The sequence below is a fragment of the Danio rerio genome, chromosome 14 (assembly GCF_052040795.2).
Source record: "Danio rerio strain M-AB ecotype USA chromosome 14, GRCz13ab, whole genome shotgun sequence".
In the NCBI taxonomy this organism is placed as follows: domain Eukaryota; kingdom Metazoa; phylum Chordata; class Actinopteri; order Cypriniformes; family Danionidae; genus Danio; species Danio rerio.
The window spans coordinates 12,019,218-12,046,324 of NC_141034.1; the positions used below are offsets into that span (position 1 = coordinate 12,019,218).

The 27,107-nt window shown below is 33.7% G+C and overlaps 2 protein-coding genes and 1 long non-coding RNA gene across 6 annotated transcripts in view; 1 reads left to right on the forward strand and 2 right to left on the reverse strand.

Moving 5' to 3' along the window:
• LOC147840776 (uncharacterized) overlaps positions 1 to 27,107 on the forward strand; it is a 1,215,461-nt gene that overhangs the window by 897,494 nt on the left and 290,860 nt on the right. The gene's annotated exons all lie outside the window — the stretch shown is intronic.
• Positions 2,591 to 5,548, reverse strand: zgc:174917. 2 transcript variants are annotated; one of them, XM_087280659.1, is made up of 8 exons: positions 4,989 to 5,548; positions 4,815 to 4,900; positions 4,233 to 4,442; positions 3,879 to 4,158; positions 3,700 to 3,791; positions 3,479 to 3,618; positions 3,167 to 3,271; positions 2,591 to 3,057 (listed from the first exon to the last, which is right to left on the reverse strand). In XM_087280659.1, the coding sequence occupies exons 3-8, from the start codon at positions 4,360 to 4,362 to the stop codon at positions 2,965 to 2,967; spliced, it is 840 nt and encodes a 279-aa protein (XP_087136785.1). In that variant the 5' UTR covers positions 4,363 to 4,442; positions 4,815 to 4,900; positions 4,989 to 5,548; the 3' UTR covers positions 2,591 to 2,964. The 2 variants fall into 2 exon arrangements, with proteins under 2 accessions (XP_087136785.1, NP_001099060.2); NM_001105590.2 differs by having other exon boundaries at positions 2,592 to 3,057; positions 4,815 to 4,888; positions 4,989 to 5,029.
• si:ch211-153b23.7 overlaps positions 7,199 to 27,107 on the reverse strand; it is a 66,492-nt gene continuing 46,583 nt past the window's right edge. Inside the window, exons 1-7 of one of the 2 annotated variants that reach the window (XM_087281175.1) lie at positions 26,562 to 26,773; positions 19,693 to 19,843; positions 15,771 to 15,914; positions 13,170 to 13,301; positions 12,886 to 13,080; positions 11,009 to 11,134; positions 7,199 to 8,279 (exon numbers count right to left, since the gene is read on the reverse strand). In XM_087281175.1, coding sequence (XP_087137301.1) covers positions 8,052 to 8,279; positions 11,009 to 11,134; positions 12,886 to 13,080; positions 13,170 to 13,301; positions 15,771 to 15,914; positions 19,693 to 19,843; positions 26,562 to 26,653 — 1,068 coding nt within the window. In that variant the 5' untranslated portion in view covers positions 26,654 to 26,773 and the 3' untranslated portion in view covers positions 7,199 to 8,051. Of the gene's footprint in view, positions 8,280 to 11,008; positions 11,135 to 12,885; positions 13,081 to 13,169; positions 13,302 to 15,770; positions 15,915 to 19,692; positions 19,844 to 26,561; positions 26,774 to 27,107 lie in introns of those variants that run through there. The other variant, XM_087281176.1, reaches the window with a different exon arrangement.

Sequence of the window (27,107 nt, forward strand, 5' to 3'; positions counted from 1 at the left end):
TATTTTTGTGCTGTTGGTTTAAAGTGTTATTGATATTTTTTTCTTCGTGCTTGTCATTTTTATAGGTTTAACTTTATTGAGACATAGCTTTTCTATGGTGGATTTTCTATGGTGGAAAAAAATTATTTATTTTAGACACACACTGAAAACCCTAATGTTGTCTTTACTTAAACAATTTAGTAAAGTTGACTGAACAGACCTTTAAAATGTTGCATTTTGGTGCCATAATTTAAAAACGTGAATTAATTTAACTTATGTACCATAAAAATGCATAAACTTAAGATTTAAAGTGTAGTGAGCTCAAAATCATAATGTAGTGTTGTCCTAAATGAAACACTGATGTTTTTTTTTTTACTAAACAGAAACTGAAACCATTTTCCTGATTACGTTTGACGTTGCCAAATCAGTGAAATAAATGACCAAACTATCAAATAATACCTGCAATGAATATAGCCGCATTCACCATCGGGAGGCGCTATAATCACTCCTATGGAAGATTTTTGCTTTCACCATCCAAAAAAATAAAAAATAAAGGCTGTATCTCAGTTCCTTGCAGACTTGCGTTCTTGTGGAGACCGGTTTTGCCAGGTGTCCTCAGAAGAACGAACTCTGGAGACCGCGAGGGTAGAGAACGCGTCCTGTGAGAAATGAGATGCTGCGTTCTTCCTGATGGTCATGTGACCTTCACGTTTTTTAAATGGTAAATTATTTAAACATTACAGCCTTCATACTACAATTTATTGTTTTTCCCCTTTTCATAATATATACTATGCATAAAAACAGTATAAATACACATTGCACAATATAAAAAAACAGATTTTAATACGAATTTCAGCAAATAAACATCCTTAGTGTATTTATTTATTTATTAAGATGTCCATGGTAATGTTTATATTCACTGTTTCATTTAGAGAAACTCTTGAGATAAATCAGTGATATCTCTGAACTTTAATAATAAATCTAAATAAAATGCTGCGCTTCCCACCTCCAGTCGCAACGACTTCTGGGACTTCCAGAGTGAGTTCGGTGCTCAAGTCTGCATCGTTGTGTCCTCGATATCAAAAACACGTCTGGGAAGTTTTACGCGTCCTCCGTACTACGCACTACTTACACTATTTATACTACAAAATGCCGTAGAATAGTGCATAAGTATGCAATTTGGGACGCAGCTATGGTTCCTTGGAGCTACTTCAAATTGTTTGTATTGTTAAGTCCTAGTTGGGAAACCTTGCATTTTAAGCTCAGCTTAAGGACTTCCATATTGTCCAGATAACTTAATGTTTTGAAAATGTATTGGTATGCTGCCTGAATAAGATTTGACATTTTGGATTCTATCATTATTAAGTTTCATTCCTCAATTATCTGCAAGTTGAAAAATCGATGCAAAAGTAGACATATTTCAACATATTTCCACGCACTCAATATTTTTTTACTCCGAGTCAGTGACCAGTTTTTTTTTTTTAGTACTAAGTTTTGTGAACTGATCAATTTAAGTATATTCTACAAAACTGTCAAGTTAAATAAACTTAAATATGCAAGTTTTAGGAGACTCCATTAATTAAATTGAGGCAACGAGTTTACTCAATTAATTTAGTTCAGTTAACTTTTTTGGGTTTTCAGTGCATGTTGTGGTCTAATGGTTAGGGAGTTGTACCTGTAATCGAACGTTTCAAAGCCAAAACAAAGGCAGTATAAGTTGAAAGAACAGCATTACACTTTATACCATCCGTTTATGCAGAGGTTAATATAAATTTGCACCTGTTTTTATATATGTTACAGCTTTAAAATGCAACTCATCTCTGTCTGTCCCTTTTGTTGAGTATAATTATAATTTAGCCTATATTTCATCTACAACTGAACAAAGTTTTGCACGTTATTTCTGATGTATAATGACTTCATGACATGTTCACAACAGATTTATGACAAATTTTGTTGTCTTGGTTATGTCAAGTTTTATGTCAACTCTTCAAAGATAATAACAGATTGTTATGTATTTGTTTAAATCAATTTGTCCTAACATTGTCATCTATGCATTTAACATGTCATAACTGAGCAAATGATACTTAATTGCAATTTGCATGAGCATGCATCCAATTTCATTCACAGCCATTACATGTCATTTCATGATTATAAATTTAATGAGAGTTTTACGAACACTCCTTCCAGTAAAATGTTACCAAATATTCACAACTTAAATAACCAGCTATGTTAAATTTCAGAACCTAAAAATAAAAATTCTGACAAGTCATTAAAATATAAGCAGTCTTATTAACTCAATGCATTTTTTTATTATTGCTATTTAAGAAGCTTTTTTTTTTTCAAATACTTTATTTTTTTACTTTACACATATTGTATGTGGATTTTCTGTCCTACCGTCTATTTTTACTGTTTATTCTTTAATTTTTGTTTTATGTCAGTATTAATTCAAGTATCAAATGACAAGATGCATCAACATTTAAAGTAACACTCTCACTGGACAAACTGATAGTGGATGCATCTTTTTGTCTGATAGTATGTGGAATACTGTCATTTTTATAACTTTGGACCTACAAATTTTCTAAAAGCAGCAAATGACCTAAACATCCATAGGCCTCTTTAAGCAGTTTATTTGGTTTTCCATGTTCAGAATGTGACAATTCAGAAGAACAAATAATACAGAAATATATTATTACATTTACAGATGAAAATACTATAAAACATAGTTTCTTTAAAGCTTGAAAGATAAATACATTTTTAAATACTTCTAGTGTAGTAACAATGAAAAATGTGTATAGTATATTGTATATAATCACTTTCAAAGTAGATAGGTTGTCAATATTAATATTAATAACTGATGTTAATAACAACAAACAATTTGTTAAGCTAGGCTACTTTAAGGTCTACTCAAAGTCTACTTTTATAGGTCTATTTAAGAAAATATACAATGTTAGAGTTTAATTACTGCAAACAGCCTGTCTTAATGAGTCACAGTTTGGATGTTTTCTTGGAGAAGTGGTTGTATTTGTCAAAACCACTGACCAGCACTGTATCAGGAAATGTCCTGGGGCGCTCAGGATCCTGTAAGGTAAATAAATATACAAATAAATAAATATAAATATGAAAAAATCGATAAAAGTGTCTGTTATGTACAAGTGCAATCATTTTGTAAATGGAGAAAGATTTTTACCTGGATTGGATAAGTACATGTCGGAACATATCGGATCACGTAGCCACAACGCCTCCTGTTAGATGTGTTGGGATCACTAGCATGAACCAAAAGTCCATCATGGACCTGTGTGGAGGTAAAAATCAGACAATAAATGCGTATAGTCCTTATGGATGTATATCCAAATTACTTATTTTTATGGAACCAAAATACAGGATGGGTATGATTTTGCCAAATGGTAATTGAGTAATTTTATTTAATATTCAGTATTGGCTGGCTGTGTACCTCAATTCTTTCACTGCATATTGTTTTTCAGACAAAAGAAATACTCACCGACATTTGACCAGCTAGCAGGGGGCATAAGAGGGCCTTTTCTGTCTCCACTAGCTCTTCTGGGATCTCTTGATTGACACTCAACATGTTGCCAGCTCGTTTTGATTGGTGATGGGGTAAAAGACCATAGTGGTGACTTCCTGTTGGCAAAAAAACAAAGAAAGTTCGGACGTTTCCCATTACAAGCCAGCCACAATGACACAATGAAACGGTGTTCCTACCTGGAATAACCTGGAGTGCCCCATTATCCTCAAGTGAGTCATCAAGGGCAAGCCAGACTGACAAAACGGGGCCTCCCTCAAAACCCCAATACCTAAAGACCAGAATATGATGGCTTACAGTACTTGAAATTAAAACTTGAGTTTATAGAATTCATTTCATTATGTGTAATTGTGCTTACTTCATGTCCTGGTGCCAGGCCACAAATGGCATTTCTTCCTTTTCATTGGAATCTTCTGCCTTATTACAGGTATTGCTCAACTGGATGATCCCATTGCTTTCTTGCTTTTCAGCTTGTCTGCCCACTGGATATTTACAAATAAATCTGGAGTCAAGCAGAATGACATCAGGCCCCAAAACTCCTGTGACCACCTCAAGAAGCCTAGGATGCTTTGCGAGGGCCATCACCCAGTCATACTCCTTGTGGATGTTATGAAGACTGTAAGCAGTGTAACTTTCGCCTGCAAGAGAATAATTTGATTACTTCAATTCCAAACCTGTCTTAGATTTCAAATTCAGTTTCACTGAAGCTCACCATGTTTTCTCTCCAGCTCAGCAAAGGCATTGCGGGCCTGCTGCAGCTCCTCTGGACTCAGGATAGGAAGCGCAGTCAGATACCCATCCTGCTTGTACTGGCCCTGAATATCAGCAACGTCTTTGTTCATGTCTGAAAACGGAGTTTGCCTTCTGCAGATGTGCCTTGGACTTCGTGTCTCACTTTCTTGACAAGTGCTCACCTTAAACTCTGCACAAAGAGAGAAAAAGCTGTTTTTATATGATGTGTTACAGAGAAATACATTGCGAGAGGGAAAGATTGGAAATACAACTTTGCTTCTACATTCTGTCTGACTAAGGCATTTCCTTTTCCATCCTCTAAAAACCTCCTTGTTTGGCTCTTATTTTGCCCCCTTTAAATATAGCACATTTATTCTGGGTTGTTTGTGCAGGAACAGAGCTATAATGTGCCTGGAAGCAATGGTCCATGAGCAATTAAAAGGAAATGACATATTACTCTTAAGCACATAAGGGTGGAGTGAAGCTAAAAGTGCACACTCAGGTGTCTATTTAATTTGCTTATTTTCCTGAAGAACTCAAGTTCATGGAGTCAAACACACACCTCAGTCAGAAAGATGTTGATTTCTGTGTGTTGAGTCTTCGTCAGAAAGTTGTTGAGTCTTGGTTGCTGCAAATCTGAAAAACAAACTTGTAAATGAGAAAAGTACAGGAACTTTAATGTTAATCTAAATGACATGAAGATAATAATAATAATAACAATAATAATAAGTAATACCCGCTCTCTGCTGTTCACGCTGTTGTTACCCAGATTTTGATGTTTTTTACAGTCAGTCTATGTTTATTTATAATCGTTTGAGAGTTAGACTCCTCCTCTAATACATCATGTATTTCTGATCAGATTCCTGGTTAATTTTTAACCACCTTTTAAAAACATCCTAGGGTGTGTAGGCATTGTATTTCACTTATGGTGCAATGTCTTGAGCTTGTCAGTAGATGATGCTGGAAATTCCAAGTCAAAAAAGCATTTCCTTTTGTGAGCAATCTTCTTTGTAAATGGAACTGTACACAATGGAACATGCTGTCATCTCATAGTACGTGTGGAACGTGACCTACATATTCACCTGCTGATGACAACATCATGATAAAGAAAAAACATTTTTTCCTGAAAAGAAACTTTATACAGTACTTGCTATGCATATATTTGATAACACTTAATAATAACTACACACTATGAACCTTTTATTTAGCTTTAGCAAATAGTGTATTCATTTTCTGTTAAGTATTTAATCTACATTAATAAATGTTAGTAAGCAGTTTATAACTGCAGATACTAATTATGTATTCTTGACTTATAACCACCTTTATAATGAGCTTAATAATTGTAATTTTATATTTTAATAATGATTTATTTTTATTGCTAAATGAAGTATTGCATTATTTACAAAATAGTTTTTAAGCATGCTTGGTTGTTTTTAGGATAATTCAGAATGAGTTAGTAAATGATTAATAAACTATTAAAGTTAACAGTTATATATCTTATTATTCAGGCATTTTGTCACCTTAGAATTATAAGGTTCTATCTGATATTTTTGTCAAAATTGAGGTTTTGACATTCTTTTTAAATGAAAACTCATTTACATTATGGGATGTTTTTTATAAGACTTTTTATTTAAAAAAATAAATGTTTACTATATGGAATGCAAAAACATTGAAGCTTAATATCTCAAAATCGTTCAGAACGCAATGCTTTATTAACTCAACTTCATCCAGTTTTGTTACCTAATCTAAAGTGAGGACTATTTATGCTTTATAAATCCCTAATAAATGACAATTAAAGAGTCAATTCAATTCTAAACAGAAAAAATAAAATAAACGACTTCAGTACTTTCTATTCATTTAAAGATACTCAAATGAAACTATATCGAATAAAAAATTAATCTTTGCAAACTAAAACTAAAATAAGATGACTGTTCCGTTTAAACATTGCATCCTATTATATTGTTCAATTATTATATTGTTGTTGTTTTATCAAATTGGATGTCCTATTTTGACACTCCTGTTATTTTACAGTAATTTTATGTTTTAGATAAGATTACAAAGATTATTGTTTATTTGATAACAAGCCTTTAATTGTCATTTATAAAGCATAAATAGTCCTCACTTTAGTTCAGGTCAAAACTGGATGAAGTTGAGTTAATAAAGCATTTATTAACATACATAGTAACATTATATAGCATTACCATATGCCTGAATAATAAGATATAGAAACTTTAATTTCAATAGTTTAATCATTTACTAACTTATTCTGAATGATCTCACAAACCTCCAACTACTCTTAAATACAAATGGTTTGTAAAATAATGCAATACCTAATTTAGTAATGAAAAATCAACCAGTCACAAAGTATGAAAGTACAATTATAAAACATTATAAATGTGGTTATAAGTCAAGAATACAGCATTTGTATCTGCAGTTATAAACTGCTTACTAACATTTATTAGAGTTAATTCCCAACAAATAATAATTTCACTAGATGCTAATGCTTAATAAATGATTCCTTGTGTGTAGTTATGATAGTGTTACCTTATATTTTAGTTTTTTTTCTTTTGATGAGCTGATTTTTATAGAATTATAATCATTAAATTATAAAATACAATCACAGACTTTAATTAATTTATAATGTTCTATTTTGATTACATTTTTATAATAAATATATTTATTCACTCATAATAAATATATACTGTAGTTTAATTTTTTTTAGTTTGTCATTTTGGTGTATCAAATGATTTTTAGAGAATTACATTTATTTATTTTTTTTATTTATAACATAAAACCGCACATTTTATTTAATTTATAATGTTCTATTTTGATAACAGTTTTATAATAAATAAATATATTTATTCACTCATTATAAATATATAGTTTTTATTCATTTTAGTTTGTCATTTTGGTGCATCAAATGAAGCTAAAACAAACTGGGAAATGTTGCCCTTTCCTCCCATTTTATTTTAGTTATGACAATATTCCTGAAACGTCAGTCACATTTAAGTTTCAGACACATTTTTTTATTCAATAACAAAAAACACCAAGGCAGCAATAGTTTTTAAATATTCTTTGTCTTTTATATTTTATTACTCTGAAGAGCCAAAATACAGTATAGCTGTTATCAATTACAGAACTTTTACTCTGAATCAATTTACCATTGATGATAAGTACTCACAAACATAAAATACAAAATCCAAACATCTATAAAAAAGAAGAAATAGAAACCGTAAAGTACAAACATCTATATACTGGTGTATATTTTAATAAAATAAAACATTTAAAACAGTTTTAAAAGACAATTTTATCTAATAACAAAAAATGTATTATATTAGAGGCCATTTACAAGTGCACCAATGGACAACGACATTTCTAATGAATGAGTAAATACAATAGAGCAAATATCCTGGAAACAATTAGTTAGTCATTGAGAATGAGCTCAAATCAGAACATTCCAAAGGGGATTTGTTTCCTTATAATTGAAGGTGTAGAAAAATGTGTTTCCTCTTAGTAATCTCTTAAAATAACTAACAGGAAAATATATACCAGCTTATAAAGATTATAGTATTTGCTCTCTGACAAGAATTGTTTGAGGTTCATGCTTTCAGATATTAAACTGGTTGAGACCAATTCATATTAAGACTATACACAATACATATGTCAGCCAGTTCACAATTCTTGAAGTATAAAAACAGAGTAATGCAATAAAAATGAGGAAATTGCATTAAATAAATAAAGCAGTTAAAAGACACAATTTAGCTTTTTTACATTCTTTTATTATGATGTTTTAACCCATTCAGGGAAACTCCAGCTTGCCTTGGTGGTCACGGTGATTTGGACAAATATATCCACCCCGCTGCTCTCCTCTTTGTTTCCGCCTGTCTGTCCTGGGACGGTCCTGATCATTGTTGCAGCGATGCACCAGAACCGGATCTTTTTCAGCTGGAGATTTTTTCATCAGAAGCCTCTGAAGAATTCGTTTGTCTGAGCGTTCCTTCTGAAAATCATCCTCATACACCTTTAGCTGACAAAACAAAAAAGATTTCATTTAAATCCCAACAGCTTTCTGATTACCACCTCATAAGCTACCGTTAGCATAACTTAAAATAGTTAAACAATAACAATGATTTTTAGTGAACAAATTGACAATTAGTTAAATTATATTATCATAGGTACATATTAGTTTGTCAGTCCAATAAAACCATACAAGGGTATTATCAACATTTTTGTAAAGCTTGTAAATCTTATGACATCAAAACACCTGGATTCTTTGACTATACAGTGCACCCAGAAAGCCTTCATAGCGCTTCACTTTTTAAACATTTTTTATGTTTCAGCCTTATTTAGAAATGGATTAAATTTATTTCCTCAGAATTCTACACACAATACCCCATAATGACAAAGTAAAAAAAGATTTTTTTAAATTGTTGCAAATTTATAAAAAAAAACAAAAAACCTGAACATAAGTATTCACAGCCTTTGCTGTGAAGCTCTAAATTGAGCTCAGGTACATTCTGTTTCCAGTGATCATTCTTGAGATGTTTCAGCTTAATTGGAGTTCACCTGTGGTAAAATCAGTTGATTGGACATGATTTGAAAAGGCACACACCTTTCTATATAAGATGCCAGGGTTGACAGTGCATGTCAAAGCTCAAACCAAGCATGAAGACAAAGGAATTGTCTGTAGTCCACAGAGAGATGATTGTCTTGAGGCACAAGGGTGGCGAAGGTTACAGAAAAATTTCTGCTGCTCTGAAAGTTTCAATGAGCACAGTGGCCTCCATCATTCATAAGTGAAAGATGTTTGGAACTATCAAGCTCTTCCAAGAGCTGGTCAGCCATCTAAGCTGAGTGATCTCGGGAGAGGGGCCTTAGTCAGGGAGGTGATCAATTACCCGATGGTCACTCTGTCTGAGCTCCAGCGTTCTTCTATAGAGAGAGGAGAACCTTACAGATGGACCTGTATGGTAGACTGGCCAGACGGAAGCCACTCTTCACCTGGAATTTGCCAAAAGGCATCTGATGGACTCTTAGACCATAAGTAACAAAATTCTCAGGCCTGATGAGACTAAAATTGAACTCTTTGGAGTGAATGCCAGGCATTACGTTTGGAGAAAACCAGGCACCGCTTATTACTAGGCTAAAACCATCCCTAAAGTGTAGCATGGTGGAAGCGTCATGCTGTAGGAATGTTTTTCAGCAGCAGGAACTGGAAAATAAGTCAGGATAGAGGGAAAGATGAATGCAGCAATGTACAGAGACATCCTGAATGAAAACCTGCTTCAGAGAGCTCTTGACCTCAGACCGAGTTGACTGTTCATGTTCCAGCAGGACAATGACCCAGAGCACACCACTGAAATATCAATAGAGTGGCTTCACAACATCTCGGTGAATGACCTTGTGTGGCCCAGCCAGAGCCCAGACCTATATATATACATAATCCTATTCTCTGCAGAGATCTTGTCATTATGGGTTATTGTCATTATGGGATATTGTCAATACGGGGTATTGTGTATAGAATTTTTATAAAATAAATTAATTCAATCCATTTTGGAACAAGGCTGTAACATAACTTATGTGGGAAAAAGTGAAGAATATATTTTATGGGTAAAATTATGAGATTTTGTTTTATGCCAAAAATGTTCTAATATGGCGGCTCATTTTGCTGTGGCAACCCCTGATAAATAAGAGACTAAGATGAAGGAAAATGAAAGAATATTTTAATATTAAGTAACGATCATGTTCCCTGTACATTTCCAACGTTTTTGAATATGCATTGAAAGTTAAGAGAGGGGGGGTTGTGGTTGGTTTTGTGGGGGGTTTTTTTGGGGAGTGTGACATCGCTGATGAAAGTGAAGAGTAAATAAAACTGTATTTGAGTGATTGCACAGCAAGTTCAGCATTCTCATGAAGTACTTTTATTATGGATGACGTCTGTTCCTTTTTAAGATGGCGACCTAAGCCAGGGATTGTGGGTTCGGGTAGCATTTGGGGTGCCAGTTTTGTGTAACAGTTCCCTTTGCTCACTTTATGGGTACTGGGTTGCCAGGCAGGCCCTCAAGTTGAGATCACTGAAAATAATTTGGACAAATTTAAAAGCGATACAAATTTTAAAAAATTGTATCACGTCCGAATTATGTCTTATCATAACAAACATATTCTTCCATTCATATTCTTTTTGGCCTAGTGCCTTTATTAATCTGAGGTCACAGCAGCAGAATGAACTGCTAGCTTATCCAGCATATGTTATAAACAGCGGATGGATGCCTTTCCAGCCACAACCCTGGGAAACACCCATACACACTCTTTCACACACTACGGCCAATTTAGCTTAGTCAATTCACCTATACAGCATGTCTTTGGACTATGGAGGAACAGTGCAACATAAATCTGTCAAATTATATACAACTTCACTTCACAACTTTACTTGCTTTCATAAAGCAGATTCATTTTTGTAAATAATTCATAATATCCTTACTGTAACAAGTTGGAATTGTATTTCCCCCTTATTAACTAAGTGAACTTTTGGACTCTACAAACAGAAAATAGCTATTAACTAGTAACTTGTGCCACCCAGTGGAAGATGTTTATAACAGACAGAATAAAGATAATCTAGTAACCTGCGCCACCCAGTGGAAGACATTCACAACAGACAGAAAAGTTATAATCTAGTAACGTGTGCCACCCAGCGGTATAACTCCAAAACAGACAGTGTATCTTTTTGGTTGAAGTAGAGTGCAGTTCAGCGCTCACCTGTTCCTGCAATAGCAGCATCTGCTGCCGCATCTCTCCCTCTCTGCGCCGCAGTCTCTTATTCTCCTGAAGCATACGCTCGTGGTCCTTCTGCTCAGTTTTATAATCAGCCTCATAGATTTTAGTCTGTGGAAAAAAATAGTAAAAATCAACTAAGATTTTACAATTTAAATGAGGTTTGGCAATATAACTACTGCTTGTTTGTTGTAAACTATAGTTCTATGAAGCTTTTTATGACAGCAATCAAATACAACTGTCTGGGTAGTTTTACAAAAAAAAAAAAGCATTAGAATAAATACATACATACACACCTACTTACATACATACATGCATACATACATAAAATGTTTGTTTAAATCCTATTTTATTATACTTATTTGTATTCACTTTTTATTAATTTAACATATTTTTTTACATTATATCATAAAGTTAGTCAGAATTATTAGCTCCCCTCATTTATTAGCGCCTCTTTTTTTTTTTTTTTTTTTTTTTACCTAATTTCTGTTTAATGGAGAGAATATTTTTTTCAGCACATCTCTACGCATAATAGTTTTGATAACTCATTTTTAATAACTGGTTTATTTTATCTTTCCCATGATGACAGTAAAAAATATTTTACTAGATATATTTCAAGACACTTTAATATAGCTTAATGTGACATTAAAAAGCTTAACTAGGTTAATTAATTTAACTAGGCAGGTTAGGGTAATTAGGCAAGTTATTGTATAATGATGGTTTGTTCTGTAGATTATTGAAAAAATATATAGCTTAAAATGGCTAATAATTTTGACCTTGACATTTTTTTTTTATTAAAACTGCTTATATTCTAGCCAAAATAAAACAAATAAGACTTTCTCCAGAAGAAAAAATATTATCAGACATACTGTGAAAATTCCCTTGCTCTGTTAAACATAATTTGGGAAACATAAAAAAAAGAAAAAAACAATTCAAAGGGGGGCTAATAATTCTGACTTTAACTGCACTTGTAAAATTTTCATAATAAAGTATATATTAATCAGGTAAACTTTTACATTCTTTCATGTTTAATTTATAGTTTATAGGTTTTAAACAAGATAAAGGTCCTATAGTATAATTAAATAAAAAAGTTCAAACTTCAGCTTTTAAAACTTTTGCTTTCAATGGAATCATTACAGATTTTAAACAAGTAAACATAATAATATTTGAATATTTTTGAATATTATTTAAATTGTCAATACTATCTTATAATAAAATGTTATTTATATATTTTATCTTATAAAAGTATTATATTCCCATAATAATACCTTTAAATTGTCAATAACATCTTAATATAATATTACAGGATTTAAGCAACTTGTTGTTTTTTGCACTATCCACACATTCAATCTAAATTACAAATGAAAATATAAGTACTGAAATAATATACATAAAATACTACATAAAAAAGTGATGATTGATACTTGTATGCATTTATGTATATGGCATTTGTTGTACTTTTAAGGTATCATACACACACACACACACACACACACACACACACACACACACACATATATATATATATATATATATATATATATATATATATATATATATACATGTAAATTTATTTATATATATATATATATATATATATATATATATATATATATATATATATATATATATATATATATATATGTATGTATGTATGTATATATACAATGTTTTTCCTCTTTAAATTTAACCTCTTACCATTTTTTTGTATATGAACAATATTTTAATAAAAACTTTGAAATATTGTATAAGAATATTTATTTATATTCTACAATGTAATATCTAACAGCCTTTACAGGAAAGTACGCCTATTTAAAAGTCTCTTGGTAATTTTATTAAATGTTATGATGTTGTCAATTAACCTGACACCGCAGTGCCTCCAGCTGTTCTTTAAGATCCTGAACCTCTCTCGTGGAATCAGACTTGATCTGCATTTCTGTGCCAGCCATTTTGAGACTTGATTTTGTGCCCGAAGACACAGTTGATCGAACGTCCATCGACGGCTTAGAGGATTGCTGGAGCAGCTTAGAGTCTGAGGTTTCACTGATATCTGGAATCTTCCAATGGAGAAAAAAGTCAAAACATTCATGTAAAGCATAGTCACATATCAAAATATAAATCGTTTACCTTTGTTTTTAAAGCTCACCTTTGTTCCTCTAGTCCATTGATTAAAATCTGTTTGGTGCAATCGGCTCTCCAGCAATCGAATATATTGCTGGAGATGCTGATTCTTCTTCAGTTCCTGCATCAGTGTTTGTTCATAATATTCCCTCTTGTTCTACAAACACAAATACAACACACAGATGTCAGTGTGTCCATATGTATCTAAATCATAGTGATGAGAAAACAAAATAGCCACATACAAAAATAATGAAAATGTGTTACATTACAGCAAACAAAACACTAGCAATCATAGTATCATTATTAAATGATTGCAGTTTCTATTGCGGCAATTTGCATCTGCATTCACCAAATCCCAAAGGTGACTATGTAGGCAATTTGAGTACAATGAACTCACTGTCATGTTCAAAAAAATCTGAGATTATTTGCGCTTTATGACATGGTGTGTTATCTTGCTGGAAGTAACCATCAGAAGATGGGTACACTGTGTTCATAAAGGGTTGGACATAGTCAGCAACAATACTAAGGTAGGCTGTGGCGATGACATGATGCTCAATTGGTGCTAATGGGCCCAAAGTGTGCAAAAAAAAAAATATCCCCACATCATTAAACCACCACCACCAGCCTGAAATGTTGATACAAGGCAAGATGGATCCATGCTTTCATGTTGTTGATGCTAAATTCTGACTCTATCATCTGAATGTCGCAGCAGAAATCGAGACTCATCAGACCAGGTAACGTTTTTCCAATCTTCTATTGTACAAATTTGGTGAGTCTGTGCAAATTGTAGCCTCAGATTCCTGTTCTTAGCTGACAGGAGTGGCACCCGGTGTAGTCTTCTGCTGCTGTGACCCCTCTGCCTCAAGGTTTGACATATTGTGCATTCAGAGATGCTCTTCTGCATACCTCGGTTGTAACAAGTGGTTATTTGAGTTACGGTTGCCCTTCTATCAGCTCGAACCAGTCTGGCCATTCTCTGTAAACCCTAAAGGTGGTTTTGCGTGAAAATCCCAGTAGATCAGCAGTTTCTGAAATACTCAGACCAGCCCATCTGGCAACAACCACCATGCTGAATTTAAAGTTGCTTAAATAACCTTTCTTCCCCATTCTGATGCTTGGTTTGAACTACAGCAGATCATCTTGACCATGTCTACATGCCTAAATGCATTGAGTTGCTGCCATGTGATTGGCTGATTAGAAATTTGCTTTAACAAGCAGTTGGACAGGTGTAACTAATAATGTGGCCGTGAGCCATGTTTTCATATTAAATGAAGCTTAAATTTCAAGTTATTCCTGTGTCACATCATCCTTCAGAAATCATTATAATATGAAGACCTGGTGCTTACAAAAAACTTATTATTAGTATCAGTTCAAAACTGTTTTTGTTCGAAACAATATTTAAGTTGACACTGCAATACAGTACCATTTAAAGTACCATTAAACGTATATTTACTTTTATTTATCTTTCATCCTTTATTCTTTCATTTAAAAACAAAAAAGGTTTGTGAGTAAAAGTAAAGACATTTATAATCTATAAATAAATAAATAAATAAATGGTACTATTTTGAACTTTCTTTTTGTCAAATAATCACAGCCAACAAAAGAGACTAATTTTCCTGGCTCTCAACCAAGCATCATCTGAACTAATTACTTCAAACATCCTATTATGACCTTTGGATTTCTTTAAATAAACAGCGGTCCTGATGTAATAAAGCAGCCAGGAGATGACTCATCACACATATTGCTTTTCCGATCTCTCAAAGTACCAGGGTTTATGCACTTGACACCAAGTTATTCAGCTTTCAACATCTGTTAAACTCTAACTTTTAAATCTGATTTACTTATAGAAATGTTCCTAATTATCTTTTACATTTATTTATATTTAACAATCACATTGTTTTGAAGCAGATTTATATATACAGATTTATAGTATATTTATGTAATTTATTTTATTTTACTGTATATAGGGAGCACTGCTGTGATTTGAATTCCCCATTGTGATTAATAAAGTCTAAACAAACAACAAACAAACATCAAACATTTAACATTTTAGTCAGTAAAACAATTTTTATAGAACTTTATATTAATATAAATTTATTTTTGATGTAATGTTTATAATATTATAAAAAAATGTAGATATTCAATTTATTGATTTTTAATACATAGAAATAGCTTCACAAAATGTTTACAACTTTTAAAGTGGTTTAATATAAATACTAATAATGTGGTGATACTGTATGAAAAATTGTGGGGTTTGCAGAGCCATTGACCGAGTGTAATAATTAGTAAAGAATAGTAAGGATTTAAAGTGGATCAAAATCTTTCATTAAAGTTGACCTAAATCTATTGAATAACACTCATTTTTGTCTTAAAACAATTTTGAAAAACTTTTTGATCCACTTCAAATCTTGAATACCGTATAACCATATTTTTATAATTCAATCCAATTCACCTTTATTTGTATAGTTCTTTTACAGTGTAGATTGGGTCAAAGCAGCATCACATAGAAGAATATAGTAAACTGAAACATAAGAATATAAGAACTATAACAATATTGTCTAGTGACGTAGTGATGCTAAACTCCCACTTAATGTGCCATGAGTGTGTTTCTGCCCACATACAGTACCTGCTCGTGTTCTACTTTAAGCAGCAGTCGACTGTTGAGCTGTTTGAGGGCTGTGCTTTCCTCCTCAAGGGCCACCACACGCTGCTGGAGGCCCACACTTGTGCTGTGGTAGATATGATCCCACTCCTCGTTCAGTTTCATCAGCTGACACAAACACACACACACAATGGGTTTTATATAAATCTGGGGACTTTCCTTTGATTTGTATTATAATTACATTGAGATCATTGTATTTGGTGCACCCTAACCCAACACTTTAATTTCCTTCAGCTTAGTCCCTTATTAATCACAGCCCAGAGAACCACCATTTACTCTGTTGTTTGTTTTATGTGGCTGTTGCCCTTTTTGCCACATCCCAGGATTGAGAATACACTACTTTTTGAACCTCCAGTTAACAAAGAACATGCATACCCCACACAGAAATGCCCCGACTCAATTTACACATTGTTTTTGGCCCTTTTACTAATCCATTGTCCATACAGGGAGGATTGCTTCCTGTAAATGTATGGATATTTGATCCTCACAAACAGCAAAATCTTACACACAAAACAATAATGAGCCTAGGAGGGGTGTAGTCAACCTGTGGTTTGTGAGGGCCTCAGTATAGTAGACTATAATGGGAAGACTATAATGTTAGTGAGGACCTTTTTTTTTTTTGGCCGAGAGGTTAAACTGAGGGTCTGTCTCTCTGTGATTATTAAATATCCTATGGATCATCACACTTTTTGTAAAGTATAGGGTTGTAAGGGGTAGGGCCAAATTCCCTCACAAATTCCTACATCTCCCTCTCACAGAATTGTAAAGTGCTTTGGGTGTATGACAATACACAATACATTTATATACATAGAGTTATGTCCATAAATATTGGAACACTGATACGATACCATACTGATACTGATACATCCAAATCAGGTGAACGCTGTAGAAATTACTGTTTGCATACTGTTTGCATTTGCCTCCCACTTGTTAAGGAACCAAAAGTAATTGGAAAGAATAATAATCAAACTTTCACTTTTTAATACTTGTTTGCAAATCCTTTGCAGACAATTACAGCCTTAAGTCTGGAATGCATAGACATCAACAGGCGCTTCGTTTCATTCCTGGTGGTGCTCTGCCAAGTCTCTACAGCAACTATCTTCAGTTCCTGCTTGTTCTTGGGGCATTTTCCCTTCAGTTTTGACTTCAGCAAGTGAAATACATTCTCAATCGGATTTAGATCAGGTGATTGACTTGGCCATTGTATAACATTCCACTTCTTTCCCTTCAAAACCTCTTTGGTAGCTTTTACAGTATGCTTTGAGTTATTCTCTATGTGCACAGTGCAGCACTGTCCAATAAGTTCTGAAGCATTTGACTTGATATGAGCAGAAAGTATTGCCTGAAACACTTTAGAAAACATTATGCTGCTTTTGTCAGCGTCACATCATCAATAATTACAAGAGAACCAGTTCCATTGACAGCCATACATGCCCACACCATGTCAATACTACCACCATGCTTCACTGCTTAGGATCATAAGCAGTTATTTTCCCTCTCCATAAACTTCTTTTCCCATCACTCTCGTACTAGTTGATCTTGATTTCATCTGTCTATAGGATGTTGTTCCAGCATGGTGAATCTTTTTTAGAACTCTAATTTGGCCTTCCTGTTTTTTGAGGCTCAACAATGGTTTACATCTTGTGGTAAACTCTGCATTCACTCTGGTGTAGTCTTCTCTTCATTGCTGACTCTGACACACATACACCTACCTCCTAGTGAGTGTTCTTGATCTGACCAACTGTTGTGAAGGGTGTTTTCTTCTCCAGGGAAAGAATTCTTTGGTCGTCCACCAAAGTTGTTTCTGTGATCTTCCAGGGGCCTCATGTACGAAGACTTGCGTGGAAATCTTACTAAAACATTGCGTACGTACAAAGCTGTAAATGTGCGTACGCAGAAAAAATTTCAGATGTATGAAACACTGCGTACGCCGAATCTCACGCATATTCTTTTGTACATCTGAATGAACGTGAAACTGAGCGCAACATGCATGAGCACAAAACCCCTCCCTGCCTCCTCCCCCGTATGAATATGCTAATGACTATGCTAATGGCAAAACCCAACGAAAAAGCAATGTCAAAAGCAAGCAAAAAGAGAAACTTTGAACAGAATGTGAATTGGAGGTGCTGCTTTCGGAGGCAGACCGGAGAAAAGCGGTGTTATTTGCAAGTTTGTTCTCCGGAATTAACAACAAAAGAAAAAAATAGAGTGGGAGAGTTTAGCTGATGCGGTCAACACAGTTGGGTCTGAACATCGCACTGAGTGCATTAAAAAAAGAAATAGTGTGGTTTATATCTGTAAAATGTTGCAGGACGCTTAACAGTCTCAGTGGCGCGCTCGTAAGACGCTTGTTGATCATAAATTGATGAACTCTTTCTTGTTTTTTCCCCCGCTACATATCAGATTTTGCCAACTATTTATCACGAGAAAGACAAGTAGGAATCATCAACAAGTTCATATCAATAAGCATTATATTTTATTTGCACATTTATTGAATGGAAATGTTTCTGATTCACGCATGCAAATTCATCTTCAGATAGTGTCTTTATAGCAATGTGCGTGCGGTAGATCGCTCAGATTACATTGGGAAAACAGGCGACTGCTGCAAATTGTGCTTTAATGTTTAGCTGGTCAAATGTATGGTATGGAAACCTTATATACCTGCTGAACCTGTCTTATACAGCTGCCATTGCAAGGCTCAGACACTTTGTAGAGAGGAATTTAACACAACTGTCTCTAGGAGTCGCCAATGGAAATAAAACAGACACGCACAAAAAATGTGCGTACGCCTGCCAGAAAGCTGCCGTGAAGCTGCGCACATTCCCACGTTCAGTTCATTGTTAGTAAATCCAAACGTGAGCGATTCTGAGCGTGAAACCTGGCGTACGCAAAGTTTTTGTGCGTACGCAGCGTTGATACATGAGGCCCCAGGTCTTTTGGTGCTGCTAAGCTCACTGGTGTGTTCTTTCTTTTTAGGAATATTCCAAACAGTTGTGTTGTCCATACCTAATGGTTTTGCTATATCTCTGATGAGTTTGTTTTGCTTTATTGTCCTAATGATGGCTTGCTTTACTTATGACAGCTCTTTGGATCTCATCTTGAGATTTGACAGTAACAGATTCCAAATGCAAATAGCAAACTTAAAATGAACTCTGGATCTTTTATCTGCTTGTTGTAATTTGGGATAATAAGGGAATAACACACACCTGGCCAGGGAACAGCTTAGAAGCCAATTGCCCATTTTGGACCCTTAACAAGTGGGAGGTACATATGCAAACCATTGTAAATCCTACAGTGTTCACCTGAATTGGATGTAAATGCCCTCAAACTAAAGCTGCACTTAAATCGCATCTAGCTTGTTTCATTACAAATCCATTGTGTTGGTGTATATAGCCAACAATGTTAGAAATGTGTAGACGTCCCAATATTTATGGACCTAACTGTATATAATATATGCTATAAGGTACATTACTGAGTTCCAAGAATGAACACCTGAGTCCCAAAATTGTGTCACCACCACCTGAGCCCCAAGAATAGCCTCTGCTGATTGAGTCACTAGAATGGCCGCCGCCACCTGAGTTCTAAAAATGGCCACTGAATAGGTTCCCAGGAGACCTGTCTGACCTGCCAGAGATGTCTGGCAGCTCAGATTTCATTCATTTATTTTTGAATTATTAAATGAAATCCATTAGAGATTACACTTACTCACTATCCTTTGTCTTACTCCCTGATTTAGGGGTTCAGGGGTTTCCACAGCAGAATGAACATACTGTATGCCTTATGTTTTATGCTGTGGATAATTACAGACTACAATCTATAAGTATTATAGCTAGCACTGGTTATAAATCAGAAGAACTTTGAGTATTAAAAATGCCATTTATTCTACCTCTTTGTTGAGTCTACGAAGTTCAGTGTTTTTGTTGAGGAGTTGAAGCTTTTCCTCATCTGCAGAAGTAATTGACATGCTCTCTGTGATGAGGGTGAACTGCTCCTCCCCAGAGAAAATTACCTCATCTTGTCCCACGTCCTCCACCTGCCTATAGACAAAACACACACATTTGTTTTTGTAGGGTTTCAACTAGATTTGAGCTTTCATAGACAAATGAACCTTTAAAAAATATATGTATTATATTGAAATTAATATATTAATTAAAGAGTGTGTGTGTGTGTGTGTGTGCTTGAGTTTGCACACAAATTTCTCTGTCAAATTAAGAAAATAAAAAAGGTCAGATCGGGCAATGTTGAGACCCGGTTGAGTATTATCTAGAGACACAGCAGCAGCATTTGCTATTTACCTACTTTTCTTGTTTGGCTAAATCTGGCTAGCACAGAGTAACAGACAATTATTATAGAAAGGGAGTGCAGAAGCGAAGGTGAAGTTAAACTAATCTAGTAGTGTTTGTCTTGTGGTGGTTTTACAGCTTTAAATTTACATTTAATTATCCAAAAGACAAATCAAATTTATTTCTCTTGTTAACATTCAAGGCTCGTGGGCTAGTTTAGCAATATATCATGGGCACACAGGTTAACGATATGTAAATGACACTTTACATTTAGATGAATATGTCAGAATTGTCACATTGCAATGCAAATCAGGTTTTAAAGTAATTACTATTGACACAAGGCATTACAGATAAAACTAAATAATTAAAGTATACCACCACAGAATTTCCCCAGGTATTAGTTAATGACCTGAGACACCTTTCAACTGCACATGATACGACTGTCAGAATATAGCCCGACAGTAGTAGTTAAACAGAATTTTCAGTTTTGTCATGCACCATGGTAGAGAGGCTAATTCTTGGGGTGTCCAAAAATTTAAAGCAGTCCAAAAGCAAGAGCCTTTACTCTCAGTGCGTTCACCATGGTTTGTATAAATAAATCAATGAATACTAGAATTTCACGGACATAATTTAAAAATAAAAGAAGGAATAATATAGAACAACAAATTTGGAATAATTGTAAAGGCAGCATTAAAAAATAATAATTGTAAAAAAATAACAAAAACTACTAATTCTCGGTCAATCGGTCGGTTGGTCATAATAGCATAATAGCAGAAGTTCAAGTATTTCAATGGATCCGCAGCTCATATCAGATCATAATTTTCCACTTTCAGAGATGACCAGAACTCTATGCAGCTCCTGGACTACTCTCCATTAGAAAAATTAATGACTCCTGTTCTGTTGCTTGTCGTGTGCAGTGGAAAGGCAGCTTTAGAAACTAGTAAAGACATAGAAAATTATGTCTAATGGCATACAGTAGAATAAATGCACATTCTGGCTTAGTTTTGTTTATTGTTGCTTTTTCTTGTCGGTTTGTCTGTTCTGACAAAAATGGATGAATGCTAAAGAAGACTGTGGTCTCCAGGTCACTATGAACTGATTATTTTGTTGATTTTTTTTTTTTTAATTGAAACAACATGTATCAATCGAGGGAGAGTGAGGGAATTTAAATAAACTGGTAAGTCAGAATTGTGTTAATATATTTACAATTTAGTTTTTTTTAAACATGAGAAAGGCCCTGTTTTTCCACTTAAGCCCCTGGCCCTCTGAGTCTGTGCACAGCCGTCTCGACATTGCTACTGATATAAGTTATAATGCCAGTTGTACTCGCACTGTAAAAAATGTTAAACCAGTAAAAAAACAAAAAAAACGGGTGTTGTAGACGAAAGTGAAGACGGTTGGGGAGTCGCAGATGACAGTGAAAGTGAACAGCGGACGGGGAGGAGGGTGGTTTTTCTTGTGTACTCAGGAATTAATTTGTGCCGGAACACACCGGATCTGTTCCGGCACCTCATTTTACCGATCCCCCTCCTCAACCGCCCTCATCCCCGTCTGCTGTTCACTTTCACTTTCATCTGCAACTCCCCAAACCTCTTCACTTTCGTCCACGACACCCCTGCCATGCTCACTTTAGTCTGCGACACCCCTCCGCCATCCACCGCACCAACCCCCCCTACTTACGTTTCCTTGTGAGATCAGGCTGGACAAACAGGGGAAAATGATATGTAATCCTTCACAATGAAAAACAAGACTCAGCAAAGAGTCTGTGTGAATGAGGTGTCTTTATAGTAATCAGTCCATTATGAGCTTCCAGCTCATTCTAGCTCAGAAAATGGTTCATCCCACTGAAATATAGTTTAAGCATTTGATTTTTGATGCAAATTTTGCTCACAAAACTAATCCTTTTAACCTAATAAAGAACATTTTGATTTAAGTTAAGTAAACATGTTAAATGTAGTGGTACAGACATTTTTACTGATTTTTGCTAAACCTACAAAAAAGCTGGATTTTTTACAGTGCATGCATATTATAGGATTCCTCAACACTGTATACAAATAATTAGTTCATAGTACAAACCATGCTCTATGGTAAAACTGCTTTGAGGTGATAAGCATGATATTGTGCAAGGAACTACATGTAAGTGTTTGCTGATAATTACATTTACATCTAACAGGCTTGTCTGTGGGAGCAGTGCTCCAACAAATTATTAATCCTTTAGCAAACATTGACCTTTAAATAACTCATTCAAATTCATCAACATTCTAAATCAACATTCACAGAAAATAAATCCTACATTAGGGCAGTTATGTAAATCAACTTTGTGCTGGGAGGTATGTGCTGGCTGGCTTATGCAAGGACTCTGTGCATGTGCAATTACAATATAGAAACATTCATTTGTTAATTTTTCTTTCAGTTTAGTCCCTTTATTCATCAAGGGTCACCACAATGGAATAAACCGCCAATATAGAAACAGATTATCATAAATAGTGCTATGACCCAGAATTTGATCTTATTTAAATTTATCTTCCAATGTTACTACTAACCAAAAGTATTTGTCTCAGGTGAAAACCTGAAATCTGCAGTGAATTACACTTACAGTATAAGTACTTATCTGGAAATGTTAGAAAAGCTGGTAGATGTTTGTTTTTCCAGTTAGCCTTTTGTTTTTTTAGATTTTGTTATTCTGGTAAAGGTTTTCCCCTGCGAATAGTAATAGATGACTTGTGCTATTCAGCACCAGTTAAATTAATTATTTATGGTTAATTACAATTGGTAATACAGTCTATACAGTTAATGACTATATTAATTACAATGTGTAATACAGCTAAACATTTTAAATGAAATACTATTATAATAACAAATATATAATTAGGCCACAATATTTTTGTAAATTAAGAAGCTAGGATCACAGTGGAAAAGGAGTAATTAATAGATGGAATCTGAATCAGCTTCAATAACGTCATAGATGTGCTGAAAATATATCCAAAAACGTGTTACATCCTCATGATTAATGACTCATGCTAAAAAAACTATGACACAAAAAGAACTAAAAGAATTACCCAGTCTCAGAAAAACGAAAATGAAAATGAGTTTGGAAAATTTGAGCTGGGTGGGTTTTTACAGCAGCAACTAATGTTTTTGGCAATATTTGTTTGGCAACTTTTAACTCAAAATCATTCAATGTGCAGCTTTTACATTTTTTTTAATAAGAATGGTCATATTTGAGGATGACAAAGACACATTTTCACACATGAACACCAACTCACATCATGAAATGTATCTTTGAAATATTTAATGGTGGATTAAACCTGAATGAGTGGTTTTTAAATAATTTATACAAGATTTATGCTAAACACTGTACACTGTAATCAAAGCTAACGATTGCCTCAAAACTCAATTTCAGTTCACTTTTTTCTTTTTAGGCCTGTCTTGTATTGTATAAAGCAATTTAAGCCTGAATCTGTGCATTGCCATCTTAGAATGTATAGAAAGGCCTGTAGCCAGCCAGGCAGGGTTCTTATAACCCAACTCTCTATGACAAAGGTCCATAATTTGTCCTCTACATGAGCTCATTTGTCCTATTTTGACTGCTGCATCATCATAAATTGTGAAAGTTACCAGCCTGATCTCACGAGAAAAAGGAAGTATTTTACGTTTTGCTAGTTTAGTGGCTAATTCGTTCGAATTCATATGAGTTCAGTCGTACAAAACTTTACGATTTTAAAAAGGAGGCGTGGCTCTTAACCCCACCCCTAAACCCAACCATCATTGGGGGATAAGCAAATCATACTAAATTGCACGAATTAGATCGTACGAATTCATACAAATAAGGCACTAAATCAAAAAGTTACGAATTGCTGTGAGGTTGTTGAAGTAACCCATCAAAAACGATTATAAGACCAAGCTGAATTCTCAGTTAACCATCACATTGGTGTGACTTTAGCTAATCAGTTTTGTTCAAGGCAAACTATTATTTTTCATGAATTCAACCTCCAGCTGTGCAAGAAATCGGTTGTAGCCTAAATAAGTCATCTTTTACAATTGTTTTTAAATAGAGAAAACATTTGATGGTATTTTTTTCTAAATCTTGAACATTATACTCTTAAAACAAAAAATGACAGATAAAAAGGTATAAGAGCATTTTAACCACATTAAAATGAATTTGAATACTAATTTGTCTATTGTTTTTATACACAAATTTTCAATCAAATGTACATTTTTACAAGAGAGTTAAAAAAATCATGAAGCTCTTTTATTATTATAGTTAATTCATTCATTAATTTTCTTTTGGGCTTACTCCCTTTATTAATCTGGGTCACCACAGTGGAATGAACTGCCAACTTATCCAGCATGTGTTTTACGCAGCGGATACCCTTCCAGCCGCAACCCATTATTAGGATATTATGTTTAATCTTTTTCATTATTTAAATAGCCAAATTGTAACTGAGGAAAAATAATTGTGCTGGCCAGTTTGTTATTTGCCTAATAAATGACAATAGGCCACAGTTTTTAATTTAAAACTTTAACAGATTCCTATTTTTTCTAATGTTATATGATATAATGAATTCATATTTTAAAATAAGTAGTTATTTAAACTTCTTTATTCTTAATCTTTGGGAAATATTTTGGTACATTAAAAAGTGTGGTTATAATAACCATCTGACAACCTAATCCAGCTAAAAACAGTGCTTTAATTGCTCCTGAAATGTAGTATTTAAAACTCATAATTAAATAGAAATTGAAAAAGGTCCACATTTTAAGAAAAAAGAACTACCCCTTTCCCCAGGCTGGCTACGGGCCTAGTAAAGCTGTATTAACTCGTTTATACTGTCACATAGATGCTGAAAAATATACTGAATCTATGATTATGGAGTAACAAATAATCATGTCTTCTCAGAAAATGCACAGGATTTTATATACACTAACAGATAAAATATAGCATCATATTAATAACACGGTTAATGGAAATGTCATTATTGTATAGATATGTTATAATTATCAACTGTACTACAAAAGATATTGATGTCAGAATTATTAGCCCCCCTGTTTATTTTTTTCTCCAATTTCTGTTTAATAGAAAGAAGATTATTTCAACACATTTCTAAACTTATTATTTGTAATAACTTAATTCATGATTTATTTTCTTAGACAAGACGACAGTAAATAATATTTTACTACATCTTTTTTCAAAACACTTTTATACAGCTAAAAGTAACATTTAAAGGCTTACCTAGGTCAAGAAGGTTAATAGGCAGGATAGGGTAATTAGGCAAGTTATTATATAACGATGGTTTATTCTGTAGTGTATCAAAAAAAAAAAAAAAATACAGCTTAAAGGGGCTAATAATTTTGACCTTAAAATGTTTTTTAATAAATTAAACACTCCTTTTATTCTAGCCGAAATAAAACAAATAAGACTTTCTCCAGAAAAAAAATATTAGACATACTGTAAAAATGTGCTTGCTCTGTTAAACATCATTTGGGAAATATTGAAAAAAGAAACAAAAATTTAAAGGGGGGCTAAAAAATTCTGACTTCAACCGTGTTTTATATATATATTTATATAAAACACACACACACACACACGCACACACACACACACACAAACACACACACACACATATATATATATATATATATATATATATATATATATATATATATATATATATATTAAAACAATAATAAAGTAAATTATCAAAGTTGAACAATATACAGTTCACGTCAGAATAATTAGCCCTCCTGAATTATTTTCCTATATTTTTTCTTCCAATTTCTGTTTAACGGAATCAAGATTTTTTCCCAACACATTTCTAAACATAAAAGTTTTAATAACTAACAGTTTATAATAACTGATTTCTTTTATATTTGCCATGATGACAGAACATAACAATTTACTGGATATTTTTGTATTTTCCGGATATACTAGTATTCAGCCTGAAGTGCAATTTAAAATCTTAACTAGGTTAATAAGGCAAGTTACGGTATTTAGGCCAATCATTGTATTATGTTCTGTAGACAATCAAAAAATATTGCTTAAAGGGGCTAATAATGTCGATGTTAAAATGGTTTAAAAAATTAAAACTGCTGTTATTCTTGACGAAATAAAAAAAATAAGACTTTCTATATAAGATTATAGGAAATACTGTGAAAAGTTCCTTGCTCTGTTAAAGATCATTTAGGAAATATAAAAAAAAAAAAGAAAAATGAATCATTCCATTCAAGAAAATGAATCATTTCATTATTTATAAATTTTTCATAATAGAAAATGTGTTAAATACCTGGAACCATGTGTTAGGAAGAAAGTATTATAGGAAACATATTACAGTAAGCACACTTCCTGCTTGCAGTTTTTTAAACTATTTAATATCCCATTTATATACACACTACACTGTATAATGCCTGAGGGTGGCTGTTGAAGTTAACTTAAGCAGCAAGTTTAGAGGTTGAACAATAGTAAACTGATACCCACTCAAACTGATGGTCATTTTCCTCCTCAGGTAAAGAGGGATGTTTGCTTGAATGATCCTCTTCTGACAATGAAGTCTTTGAACTGTCTTCCATGACCTTTTCAAATCTGAATTCAACTGATTAAAATCTGTTTTTCAATCCACCCGTCGTCTTATACTCCCGAATCGAAATGATGTAACATTCACAGCCCAAGGGCAGCATGATACTGTGCTGTTTTTCCACTGGAGGGGAAGTTCGACTATAAACCCCTTCATTGACATGCAAGTTCGCAGAGCAGGAAGTAATGTGTCACAGTAATCAATACACTATATCTAAACTGTATGACTGTGGCAAATGAATAACAACCTAATGGGAATAACACATTTAGCCTAGCGATACTGTGAGTAATTATTTAAAAGACTGATTTTATGTATTTGAACAGAGAGTGTTTTGTCTTACTAAACTAGAGAATCAAAATAAGGAAGTGATTTACTGGTATACAGAGGGGAAATTCCACTTTAGCATCATCTGTTCTCTGTGGGCTTTTTAAAAGATGGCTAAAATAAGT